The following is a 13,624-nucleotide window of genomic DNA, read 5'->3' as shown; positions in this document are numbered from 1 at the left end:
GTCCTGTCACAGCTGTGAGACCACGTTTCACAAACGGCAGTAGCCGCGTGGCTGGATTTCATGTGACACGCACGTGGGCTTGGCAGCGCAGGTTCCTGCGCAGAAGTTTGTTTTTCCAGTTCCAGTGCGAGCGTTAATGACCAGAAAAGGGCTTTCACGGCTATCTTTTCAGACACGGCCGCCTCTCATGTGAGAATGAGGCATTTGCTATTTTTTCTCTTTTTAGCATTACACGAGCTGGCAGAATTTCTCCCTCTAATTGGGAAAGAATTTTGGCTATGCGAGAGCGTTCGAGCCGACTATGTGCCTCCCCTTTCATTTTTAGGTACTTTAGAGTCCTTGTTAAACCGAACGACTATTCTGTCACTTTAGCTACCTCAGAGTCTAGTGCTCCTGTGGTTCCGACTGTCCTTTTCCCTCCAAATGTAACAGACGTTTCGTCAGGGAGTCTTTTCATCGGCGCTGAAGTCTAATTAACTGTAGAAACAGTTGGGACAGGAAGGAGAAAATCGGGTTTAGTGGGATGGTCAGGTGACATTGGCTTGAAATTGGCTGTGCAGCTGCAGTACTTCACATGGCATGCTTCCAAACACTGCAAAGATTCGGTGGTCCAGTTGGTAATTAACTGCATTCTGTTGAATCAGGCCCTTTGAGTCAATGGTATGGAGAAGGAAAAAATAATAAATGTGGTTTTCATGGTTAAAATAAGGCTGTGTGATACTCTTATGTTATATCATATCTACAGCATAAGCACACGATGGGAAATTGCTCATCTCTGCTAAGATCTCTGCTGGGCGTTGCTCATTGGACAGGAATTATGGGAATCCAGACAGAACGAGTTTTAACCATGAGCCATTGGCCGAAGGCATCAGGCATTAGGAGATGAGAGAGGGCCAGGCTGGGGGCGGGGCCAGGGTGGACGCTCTCCGCCCGGCTGGCCAGTGACGTTCTCGCAAGGCTTCTGTGACATCATAGAGGTGTGGCTGAGGCGTTGTTGAGAACGCAGGCGGGGCGTGGAGCCCCCTGCTCCGGGCCTGGTCTCTGCCAGTGGTCATGTGACTAACGACCCCGCCCTGCGGCTCTCTGTCCCCCGAAGGCCTCCAAGGAAGCGGGACAGGCCCAGGTCTCCAGAGCCAACCCTGTCTTCGAGACCCAGCATCACCACCTGCTGCACTGCCTGGAGAAGACAACGGTGAGAGCATCCCGCACTCGCTGTGTGTGTGTGTGTGTGTGTGAGAGAGAGAGAGAGTGTGTGTGTGTGTGTGTGTGTGTGTGTGAGAGAGAGAGAGTGTGTGTGTGTGTGTGTGTGGGAGAGAGAGAGAGTGGTCGTGTGTGTGTGTGTGGTGTGGTGAGAGAGAGAGAGTGGTGTGTGTGTGGTGTTGTGTTGCGTGTGAGAGGAGAGTGTGTGTGTGTGGTGTGTCGTGTGTGTTAGAGGAGTGTGTGTGTGTCAGTGTGTTTGTGTGTGCAGTGAGATGTGGTGCATCGTGTGTCAGTGAGTGTTTGTATGTATGTGTTTGTGTGTGTGTGTGTGAGTGTGTGTGCACGCACGTGTGCATATGTCTGCATACTGTGCCTTCTACGCACCTTCTCCCTGATCAGTATGTAGTCACCCAAAGCTCTGCTGACACTTGTGGTTTACAAATTGCCTCTATTTCAACAGCACCTCAGCAGACCCTCTGAGGTGTGGTTTTAACCCGATGCCTCTTTAAAGCCCTAAGAAGAGAGGTTGTTCTAGGTGTGAAGCCTTTTATTGCTGCTGTCTCTTCTTGTATAAAGAGGCATCTTTGCTTCTAGATTTTCCCGATATCCGCTCAAAATCAACTGTCTCAGCAACAAAGTGCAACAAAGAAACTGCACTCTACCTGTCTGCTCAAAGACCTTCTGGGGCAAATGGGAATCACTGTGGAACTCTTCGCCGGATATGTCAGTGAGTGTGTGTGTGTGTGTGTGTGCTGGGTGTGTTGTGTGTGTGTTGTGTGATGTGTGTTGTGTGTGTTCTGTGTCTGTTGTCTGTGTGTGTGGTGTGTGTATCTGTGTGCTATTCTGTGCGTGTGTGTGATGTGTGTGTGCTGTAGTGTGTGTGGCTGCATGTGTGGTGTGTGGTTTGTGTGTTTGTGTGTGGTTCAGAGTAAACAACCTCCTGCGCTTCACTGATATCCCTCTGTAGAGCCTCTACCCCCCACCGCTGCAAAACCTGCCTTCCATTTCCCAGTTGATGGGGGTCACAGAGGCCATGATGTGAGAAGCATGCACATATATAAGTAAGATCCCTGTTGCACTGGGTGCCCCTACTTCATCAAAATCAGGACAGCACTGTAGATTGCTGAGGGTTCCTTGGCCCTAACTCGTACTGCCACAGCACATTGCAGACATTCGCATGTTTTTTTACCTGAAGTGAAACATTACAATGGTTCTTTACCTGAATGGAAATATTAGCATGGTTATTTGCCTGAATGGAAACATTAGTATGGTTCTTTATCCAAACAGAAACATTAGATTCTATTTTCTTCATTAGTTTCTTTAACTGAACAGAAACATTATTATGGTTCTTTGCCTGGACAGAAGCAATACTGTGGGTCTTCACCTGAACAGAAACATTAGTATGGTTATTTGCCTTTTGAACCCAGCCGAACAGCAGCAGAATGCTCTTAATTTTCTGTGTGTGAAAGTGCAAACACACATCGAAACATCCTCATATTGTTCTTTGTCATTTCCTTTGAGAATTACGCTGTTATCCTTCATTCCCGGATTTTTTCAACAGCTCTTAAAGATCAGTCAGGAGACACACGCACAGACACGCACACACAGGCACACACACGCACACAGACACGAACACACACACACACACACATGCAAATTCACAGTGAAAAAGTGACATGACAGAGCCACCACTGCAAGTGGTGAAGGAGTGAGCTCAGACAGACCTCAGAACTGGGGTAGTGAGTCAGTGGCTCACAGACAGAGTGTAATCAGAACTGGGGCAGTGAGTCAGTGGCTCACAGACAGAGTGTAATAAGAACTGGGGCAGTGAGTCAGTGTCTTACAGACAGAGTGTAATCAGAACTGTGGTAGTGAGTCAGTGTCTTACAGACAGAGTGTAATCAGAACTGGGGCAGTGAGTCAGTGGCTCACAGACAGAGTGTAATCAGAACTGGGGTAGTGAGTCAGTGGCTCACAGACAGAGTGTAATCAGAACTGGGGCAGTGAGTCAGTGGCTCACAGACAGAGTGTAATCAGAACTGGGGCAGTGAGTCAGTGGCTCACAGACAGAGTGTAATCAGAACTGGGGCAGTGAGTCAGTGGCTCACAGACAGAGTGTAATCAGAACTGGGTCAGTGAGTGAGTGGCTCACAGACAGAGTGTAATCAGAACTGGGGCAGTGAGTCAGTGGCTCACAGACAGAGTGTAATCAGAACTGGGGCAGTGAGTCAGTGGCTCACAGACAGAGTGTAATCCGAACTGGGGTAGTGAGTCAGTGGCTCACAGACAGAGTGTAATCAGAACTGGGGTAGTGAGTCAGTGGCTCACAGACAGAGTGTAATCCGAACTGGGGTAGTGAGTCAGTGGCTCACAGACAGAGTGTAATCAGAACTGGGACAGTGAGTCAGTGGCTCACAGACAGAGTGTAATCAGAACTGGGGCAGTGAGTCAGTGGCTCACAGACAGAGTGTAATCAGAACTGGGGCAATGAGTCAGTGGCTCACAGACAGAGTGTAATCAGAACTGGGGTAGTGAGTCAGTGTTTCACAGACAGAGTGTAATCAGAACTGGGGCAGTGAGTCAGTGGCTCACAGACAGAGTGTAATCAGAACTGGGACAGTGAGTCAGTGGCTCACAGACAGAGTGTAATCAGAACTGGGGCAGTGAGTCAGTGGCTCACAGACAGAGTGTAATCAGAACTGGGGCAATGAGTCAGTGGCTCACAGACAGGTGTAATCAGAACTGGGTAGTGAGTCAGTGTTTCACAGACAGAGTGTAATCAGAACTGGGGCAGTGAGTCAGTGGCTCACAGACAGTGTAATCAGAACTGGGGCAGTGAGTCAGTGGCTCACAGACAGAGTGTAATCAGAACTGGGCTAGTGAGTCAGTGGCTCACAGACAGAGTGTAATCAGAACTGGGGCAGTGAGTCAGTGGCTCACAGACAGAGTGTAATCAGAACTGGGGCAGTGAGTCAGTGGCTCACAGACAGAGTGTAATCAGAACTGGGGCAGTGAGTCAGTGGCTCACAGACAGAGTGTAATCAGAACTGGGGTAGTGAGTCAGTGGCTCACAGACAGAGTGTAATCAGAACTGGGGCAGTGAGTCAGTGGCTCACAGACAGAGTGTAATCAGAACTGGGGCAGTGAGTCAGTGGCTCCAGACAAGTGTAATCAGAACTGGGGCAGTGAGTCAGTGGCTCACAGACAGAGTGTAATCAGAACTGGGGTAGTGAGTCAGTGGCTCACAGACAGAGTGTAATCAGAACTGGGGCAGTGAGTCAGTGGCTCACAGACACTACGCAGCGCTGTATAAACGCCGTTGAGGCAGGCCGGGGTTATCGTCTCCCGCCCGGGCGCACGCTTCACGCCCCTCTCTGGCGGTGTGCATTATTCAGCGCCGAGCTCGGCGTGATCGATGCCGTCTCAAACAGCGCGGACCCGAGCGTGTGCGGCGCCGCTCGTTCTCTCGCGCGGCGCCGCGGCTCGGCGGGACCGTTATCGCTAACGAGGAAAGAGGAGGAGGGGAGCAATTAATTACATTAATGGCCCGTTCGTCTCGGTGACAGAGGGGAGTGGCAGCACGGGCCTGCTCTGTTTCTGCTACGCTGTGTTCGCCGCCGTCTACACCAGGGTTATCGCCCTTTAAATGAGCGTGCTGCAGTGTTTACCCAGCCACACCTGCAAAGTGTATTCTCCACAACTCAGGCAACTCAGGCCTTTTTCTACATTTGCTTGGCACCTTTTCCAGGTGGGGGTACACCCAGTGTATATTTTTTACCTAAATGAATGTGGTTAAAAAGTGAATAAATACATAAATAAATGGCAATGTAAAATTTATAACCAACATTTAATATGCCCACAGGGAGCATAGCAGTAATGCTGTATCATAAGTTTGAACTCCATCTCTCTCTCTGTCTCTCTCTCTTCCCTTTCCTCCCTCTCTCTCTCTCTACCCCTCCTTCCCTTTCTCTCTCTCCCTCCCTCTCTCTCTCTTTCTCCCTCTCCTTCCCTCTCTCTCTCTCTCTCCCCCTCCATCTCTCTCTCTCTCTGTGTAAGACGGAATTAATGCTACCTTGCTCTCCCCCCCCCCCCCCCCTCTCGCAGAACCACGAGTTTGTGGATGAGAAGACGTACGAGGCGAACTTCATGGAGGTGTCGCTGGCGAACCAGCTGGGCTCCCTCTCCTCCTCCCTGGGCTCCTCCCAGCACGGCCTCTCCTCCTGCTGCTCCCGCCGCAACAGGAAGAGGAGCCTGCACCTGCCCAACTCCACCGCCTCCGGTCGCCATGGCAGCGTGCAGGAGCTCAGCACCATCCAGATCCAAGAGAGGCCGCTGTCCAACAGGTACTGCCCCACTCGCGTTGTGTGCTGGGGGCATGCGGGGGGTAACCACACCTCCCCACCATGGGACCCCACCATGCCCCTCCTCTCCGATATTATCATGTTGCAAAAAACCAAAGAAATTTTCCAGTTAGGTGTCCCCCGCAATGTTGAAGATGAGATCTACGTCCTTGCTCTCCCCTGTGCCACATTGGCCCTTTATCCACTAACATTACTTTTCCATTCAGTTTAGGCTAGCCATCCTCACTCTAGCTTGACACTGGAAAACACAGGCCCTACTATAGCTGGCGCGAACTACAATGGAAAACATTGGCTGTTCTGTAACTCTACAGGTTAAAGTGTAAAACGCTGACTGTGTTGCAGTTCTACAGTGTAACACGCTGACTGTGTTGTAGCTCCACAGTGTAAAACGCTGACTGTGTTGTAGCTCCACAGTGTAAAACGCTTACTGTGTTTTAGCTCTACAGTGTAAAATGCTGACTGTGTTGTAGCCCTACAGTGTAAAAGCTGACTGTAGTGTAGTTCTACAGTGTAAAACACTGACTCTACTGCAGCACTACAATGTAAAACGTTGACTGTGTTGCAGTTCTACAGTGTAAAACGCTGACTGTGTTGTAGCTCCACAGTGTAAAACGCTGACTGTGTTGTAGCTCTACAGTGTAAAACGCTGACTGTGTTGTAGCTCCACAGTGTAAAACGCTGACTGTGTTGTAGCTCTACAGTGTAAAATGCTGACTGTGTTGTAGCTCCACAGTGTAAAACGCTGACTGTGTTGTAGCTCCACAGTGTAAAACGCTGACTGTGTTGCAGTTCTACAGTGTAAAACGCTGACTGTGTTGCAGTTCTACAGTGTAAAACGCTGACTGTGTTTTAGCTCTACAGTGTAAAACGCTGACTGTGTTGTAGCTCCACAGTGTAAAACGCTGGCTCTAGCTCCGCAGTGGAAAAGTCTGGCTCTGCCGTCGCTCTGCATTGGAACACTGGCTCCAGCGGTAATGTGAGAAACACTGGCTGTAGTCAATAAACATCTGTTTAGCCAACACTCACCTAGAAGCCCCTTCAGCTGAGCGAGAGCGGAGTTCGTTCCTCACTCGCGGAGGCTCTCTGGTGCGGCGGCCATTTTGCACCCCGGTGAGCCAGACGGCGCAGCAGTCATTCATGGGAAATTTTTCTTTTCTGGCTGGCAGTGGTTCACGAGGGGTAAACAGCCCGCCCGCGCCGAACGGAAAAAGAAAACCAACACAAGTCCCCCCCCCAAAACCCCCCCCTTTTCTCTCGGTGGCTAAGCTGCTAAGGAAGGAAGGACACTTTGTCTGTTAGGCCCCAGCTGTGGTCAGCGCTGCTGGTGCTGAGAGTGTCAGACTGAGATGGGGGGTGGGGGCGCGGGGGAGTGGCGGGGGTGGGGGGGTTAGATCACACTGAGTCTCTGTTTACAGCAGGCCAGCTGACCCCTCTGTGCCCCCCCCCCCCACGCTCGGGCAGACAGCTGTTTCTATAAGCCCCCGCTTAAGTTTGGCAGGTGCGGTCATCCATCTTGACCGCTGTTTTGCTGCCCCCCCCCCCCCGCCCCCAGGGACTTGGTTAGCCACAGTCAGCCTGGCCTCTCTTTAACACCTGGAGGTGCAGCCCGGTCGTCTCGCGACCCGCTGCAGATTCCGGCAGATTCGGTCGTCTCTGCCGGCCAGCGCTCGGCACCCTGGCGATGCGGTCGCCTCCCAGGCCCGCCTGGGTCCCGCCAGGCCGAGCCAGCCAGCCCCCCCCCCTCTCGCTGGAGAGGAGCCGGAGCTCTCAGCCGGGTGGAATTTGCGGCTGGACAACGTCTGACGGCGAATGCCAAAAACGATGAGAGCGCGCGGGGTTGTGTAGCGTTGCCATGGCATCCGATGGCGCAGGGATTGGCCAGCTGTGGGAGGCTCTGTGTGGTCTGAAGGAAGGGTTTCTGAATTAGACTGCAGAAGGCCCAGCGGTGTACGTAAATGTAATTATTTCAGTTCTCTCTCACTCTCCTCTCTTTCTCTAACTGTTACTCTCTCCCTCTCTCTCCTTCTCTTCTGTCTCTCTCCCCCCTCTCTCTCTCTCCCTCTCCCTGTCTCTCTCTTTCACTCTCTCTCCCACTCTCTCTCTCTCTCCCCCCACTCTCTCCCTCTCTCCACTCTCTCTCTCTCTCCCCCCACTCTCTCCCTCTCTCCTCTCTCTCTCTCTCTCTCCTCGGCCAGCCGGTCCTGCCTGAACGCCAAACTGGACGAGACCATGCCGCTGAACTGTGACCAGCCCTACATCACGGCGGCCATCATCACCATGCCGACGCCGCCGGTGACCACGCCCGAGGGCGACGGGTCGGCCAGCTCGTCTGACTACTCGCAGGCCAACATCGTCCGGGTGTCCGCCCTCTAGACTCCGCCCGTCCTCGCCACGGTGTTGTGCCTCAGAAGTGACGGGACGGGAGGGAGAGACTCAGCACCCCCCCTACTGGAGAGTCGCGGCCATTGCAAGACCCGGGGAGCTAGAGCGGGACCTGTTTTGTATTCCAGCGCTGCAGTGTGCTGGTTTTTAGTGTAACACTGACATTGGGGATACCCTGTCCAGGAAGGGGCGCTGTTCCGCTGGCAGCCTCCGGGCTTAAAGCTTCAGATCCTACACTCTCACAGGAAAAATCATTTTTAACTATTGTGTGTCTTTAAATATGTTGTCTTCAGAATTGGAGAGGCAAGGAAGGGGGGAAGCCATTTTTTTTTTTTAAAGACAGCATTTAATCACATGCTTTGGATAAGAGGATGTTATGTTGTATCGTTAATTGCAAAAAATGATGTAACAAGAAAGACTTTTGATACTAATATGTGAAGAGGCACATACTGTACATGTGTGAGTGTGCGTGTGCCTGCGTGTGTAAGTGAAGCATCATGCATGACCTTAATGCAGTTCCTGGATTTGTGACTGTGTGGTTCTCCCCCCGCCCCTTTCCCCTTTCCTGAAACTACACCCCCCAGCACCACGCGCAATAAGGCTCTTTTCAGTCCATCTCTGTGTTTCACAGAGGGCAGAATCACTTGCTTACATCTCTTACTTGCTCCGCTGAGTTACGCGGTGCACAGAGTATGTTGATTGGCCATCATGAATACCGTCGATGGCATTCCCTGATATCCCCCCTCTCCGGGCCTGTCTCTAAGCTCCTTTGCCGTGTTTACATGCTCAGTAATGCATAAACTGTGTTTCTTGGTTGTTGAAGACATTTTATAGCCGCGGTGAGTCGTACTCACGCATTTAAATCGCGAAAGAAGAAAATGCCGATGTTCTTTGTCGTTGTTTTTTGTTGGTCATTTGTGTCTATGATTACAGCATTCCTTAGTGCGCTTCGAAAGCAATGAATTAAGGAAGATACAGAAAACCCTTTAAATGAGGGGTGAGATTGGATGAGATTGGACACTCCTGCTTTATCTTACTTACATGTCATGCTTTAAAGAGGCTTACGATAATGGCCAAACCGCAACTGATCTTTCTGTTTCTACTGCAGTTGCAGTTTTGCTATTGAATGGACTATAAAGCTGGCTATCTGAAGCAAACGAGGAAGACAGAGTTGTGAACCTTGAGGAAAATGCTACTTGATTATGAAGTATTGTATTATTCTTCCTTTTTCTCCAACATAGCCAGAAAAAAAACCTATCACGTAGCCTACAGTGTAAAGCAACGACAACAAAATTGCAGTGGTGGAAATACTGATGCAAAGTTTAATTTAATTTCCTTGTGTAGAGCAGCTGAGCTGAACGGAGTTTCCAGTAATCAAGATAAGCCGGCCGCGTGCACAATACTGGCAATACGGCCCCTGTTTAATGAAGCGTCCGACCATTACGCTATTAGACCTACATCATCCCCGCGCGTGGAATGGAACGGAACGGAATGCAACGTCACACTTCACCGTTCGTGATCGCGAGTAAATCGCGTCAATGCGAAATGGGTTTTTAAACCGAGGACGGAAAATACTGACCTTATGCTGTCATTGCTCTTTTTCTGTTGCCTTGTGCAATTGCAAATTGAACAATGAGTTTTTCTCAACGTTTTTATCCCACAGTAGGTTACCGTACTGTTCATCCTTGGAACGCCTTCCCCTAGATCGCGCTCTGCTCAGAAACTGCGGTATGATTTCCAAAATTGCCAGACTTGTGTGAATTATGCAACAAGGTTTTTTTGTACAGATTTTCATTTTATTGAGAGAAAAATAGAGAAACGCGGAATATTTTTTAAAAACAAATGGTCATGTACAGCTCATTAAATCTTACTCCATTTTTGGGTGGAAAAAAAAATATGTATAAAAATAAAAATCGCCGACTGTGTTTAGTGACCAAGTGCTGTAAATTGTTCTTCTGTGTAGTAAATATTTATCCCAGTCATTTTGATCATTTCAAATGCCGTTTCTGTTCTTTTATTTTAGTTAGTAATCAGGTACTCATTATCCTATCAATTCTATATCCTCCCAAGGCCCAGTAATGTATTTTTGTCCCCTGCAAGGGATATGAGTCTTTGGTCTTAATCTCAAGAACCATACATTCTAGGCTACTATGCTGAAACTTGCACTACGAGGGACATTCGATAACAATAATCTTATATTTTCACTGCAACATGTTTTTTGTCATCCAAGACACTTGTATTATGTCATAAAAATGAAAATCCTTTTTAAAAATTCGGGCAGGTCTCAGGAGGATATTCTTTTTTTGTTTGTTTTTTAACCGTTAGATCAAAAAGATGCATGCGGTCATCGACGAGTTTGGTCTTGTTGTACCGGAGAAGAGTCTGAGTTCTGTTCTCGATTTGTTTGTCAAAACTGAAGAGGCTTTTAGAAAAGTGTATTTAATGTACAAGAGACTGTGTATATTCAAGAAAAGACTACTTTCAATTTGTTACGGCTTGTGCTGTGGACAAAATATAAAAAAATATTTACGAACTAGAAACAGCAAACACATTGTTCTGTCCAGTGTGGTCTATGAATAAACGAGAAAGTCACTGTTCTATTAAAATACTAGGGGAAAAAATTAGATGGACATTGTCTTGTTTTTAATCGTAGAGAAGATGTTAGTCCCAAGACATACACTCTGCCAGTCATTAATGTTTATTTTTTGCACTATTTACACCGTTATCAATACCTGAGAACATGAAATTGTTTGGTGGAATAGAAAAACATTGGTATCAATGTGAGGGGAAACATCAGAATATAATTTTCTCACATTTTTCCAACCAGAGTTAGCGTATTAAAATATATGTTAGTGTAAGTTAACATAATAACTGTACCTATGACTCATCGTTTAAAACCACGTGTTTTGCCTGCATGTCCGAGTTAAATTAATCTTGTCACCCTGTCTATGGTGCAGATGTTCCAAACAGAATCATCTGTGCACATCCTGTGCGGGGAGGATTGTTGATTTGAGCAGGAGCAGGACGCAGGTCAGAGATCTCACATGGATTCGGTCACAGCCTTACAAATAGACCGTTGTCGGGGGATGGTGTCCCTTTCCGTGCGTCTGTGTACGCATAGTAGCCTATTTTTTCCATTTGGGGAATGATAACAGATGTTTCTGTACGTCTGCACCGCAGCTATTCCCTGTACGCATGGCATAGGGGGGGTAAACTGACCTGGGGCTTGCGCAACACAGCCACAGTCTATTCCTGCCCAGGCTATTTTTATCAGGAGGGTAGAGGTTAATAGTTTTATTTCCGCCTCTGGCTCATTTTACTGTTTGCTGCTGTTGCTGTTCCTGCCCCTGCCCTGTGTGTGTATGAGAGGCCGCGGGGGGGGGGGGGGGGCGAGCGAGATAAGGAGAGAGAGAGAGAAAGAGTAAGCAGAGAGAGTGAGGGAAGGAGAGAAGAGAGAGTGAGAGAGAGAGGGGAAGAGAGATGAAAAGGAGAGAGAGGGAAGGAGAGAGAGTGACAGAAGGAGAGAGAGAGAGAAGAGGAGGTAGGGAGAGAGAGAGAGAGATAAGAGGAGGTAGGGAGGGAGAGCTAGAGAGAGAGAGAGGCTGCATTTAGTGAAGTAATGTGTAAGCCCCATATTGCTGTATGGGATGGTCATTGACATCCACTACAGTGCTGGAACACTGGGGGGTTTGTTCGGGGGGGGGGAGCAGAGAGGATTTTGCTTGGGTCCGCAGGGTACGGTCGTGAACTATAGCATCCATTCCATTCCAAACAAATTCCCCGAAGGTGGAAAGCAAAACACCTCGAGCCTGGCAGGGAAACGGAGCCACAGCCGGGGCATAAATCTGCCAGCGCTCGAGCCCCAGCCACCTCCGACAGGAAACCGGTTCACGCTCGTTATCACACGAGGAAGGAGCGCACGACACACTACCGCACGAGAGAGGAGCGAAGGGCAAGCGAACGCCTGTGCGCACAGAAGGAGCGTAGCGCAGGCAAACGCATCTAAAGAAAAGAGCGTTAAGCACACCGTCACAAAAAGTGGAGAGAGGACTCGCGTGAAAGCTTATCTGGTCTTTAACATGTCTGAAAGAAGGGTGGGAGAGCGCAACAAGAAATGTTTTTGTGTACTACTTTGACAACCTAGTGCCCCGCCCTTCCTTCTTTTGTGTATCCTGTCCTTGAATGGAAATGGGGAGTGGGTAGGGGGGTGGGGTGAAAGGGGCTTTTCACTGCATCCGTCTCATGAGTGTAGAGATTATATCATTTTTGTGCTCTTAAATATAGCTTGTGACCCGGCCTTCATCTGCAAAAGGACCCAGAGTTGGAATAAAATGCTCCTTTTTGCCTGAGGAAGTGCTATGCAGGAACACAGATGAATTCACAAAAACAATGTCAACATTGATAATAATAATAATAATAAAAGCATTAATGATAACAACAACAATAATAATGTAATCATTGTTGTAAACTAATTTACTAGTTGCAATACATCTTATTCCTGTGCGTAGCTCCTGAATTCTTCTACATTTAAGAGCCAAATATCAACTTTCTGCGTTGCAAATTGCCATCAGAATGTCAATTTTATTTGCATCCGCCGAGACGTTTTTCCCAAATTGCTTTTGTTGGGAAGAGTGATGCGTTTTGGCAGGCCCCGCACGCTGTGTCCCTGATGACTTCATTAATCATCCCCGCGCGGAATAGCTGCGCTAATGGCACAGCCGCAGCGGAGGGGAATGTGCCTTAATGTGCATTCAGACCGGTTGTTCGGAATTTTTTTCTTTTAGCACTGTTGACTGAAAACGCTCCAAAAGATTGTTCAGCGTTATTTGCTGAGTGCCAGTTTCCATTAAGAAAGCCACGCGAAAGAAAACTGCTATTGGAAATTGAAGTGGACAAGCAGTTTGTGATAATGCTTAGCAGACAATGTCTAAGCTGTTTCTGAAATGTGTTTGGAGGAATTATATTTTGGGGAGAGAAAAGGCAACGCACCATTAAACGCTATTAATATACGCCTCACGTATCAAAACCTGTTATTCATCGTCGTAAGTGCCACATACTTTCTATAAAGCGTCCATATAATTATGCATTTATCTGCCCGAAAGTGAAACGTTGCGCAGTAACATTTTACTGTGCAAATCAAACTATAATAGAGGCGTTCAATGACATCTTTGCTCCCCGCAGATTTGAAGTAATTTATCTGCCATCAAGATGAACGTCACGTTAGCGGGCAGTTCCGTGGCCTAGCCCAAGCCTGTGATTTTACAGCGACGTCCCTTCGTCTGGATGAGCCTTTTAAATGATTCACTCCCAGTACCAAGCATACTGTAATAGCCAATCAATCAAAACATCCTTGCTCCATTTTTCTTTGCGTTTTTCCCCATCGCATTTTCTTTTTCTTAATGGATGCGATACTCTGTTTAGTGATGACTATGTCAAAAGGAAGCAATGCAGGTTGGGAAGGTCGTGTGATGAAGTGGACCCGCTCCACCTGTGATGATCTTTTTGTACACTTTGTCAGAACACATCTTCTTTAAGCATACCATTTTTAGTACCTCTATAATGCCAGACGTATCCCTTTATCTATGCAAATAGAAAACAGAAGAAGCAGGGAATACACTCATGCCCAATGCCACACCAGCGAGTGTCAGATACATCTCTGTCATCTTATGTATTTTACAAAG

At 48.3% G+C, this 13,624-nt stretch overlaps 1 protein-coding gene across 2 annotated transcripts in view; it reads left to right on the top strand.

Moving 5' to 3' along the window:
- The window catches only part of kcnd2 (potassium voltage-gated channel, Shal-related subfamily, member 2), a 144,318-nt gene extending 133,828 nt beyond the window's left edge, over positions 1-10,490 (top strand). For both annotated transcript variants that reach the window (XM_064342512.1, XM_064342511.1), the window contains 3 exons: positions 1,097-1,192; positions 5,305-5,543; positions 7,757-10,490. In XM_064342512.1, the coding sequence (XP_064198582.1) occupies positions 1,097-1,192; positions 5,305-5,543; positions 7,757-7,934 (513 nt within the window). In that variant the 3' untranslated portion in view covers positions 7,935-10,490. The remainder of the gene's footprint in view (positions 1-1,096; positions 1,193-5,304; positions 5,544-7,756) is intronic.
- Positions 10,491-13,624: the final 3,134 nt, after the last annotated feature.

Source organism: Anguilla rostrata, chromosome 7, assembly GCF_018555375.3.
Source record: "Anguilla rostrata isolate EN2019 chromosome 7, ASM1855537v3, whole genome shotgun sequence".
Taxonomy (NCBI): domain Eukaryota; kingdom Metazoa; phylum Chordata; class Actinopteri; order Anguilliformes; family Anguillidae; genus Anguilla; species Anguilla rostrata.
Note: the sequence above shows the minus strand (reverse complement) of the source record. Positions and strands in the feature narration are given on the sequence as shown.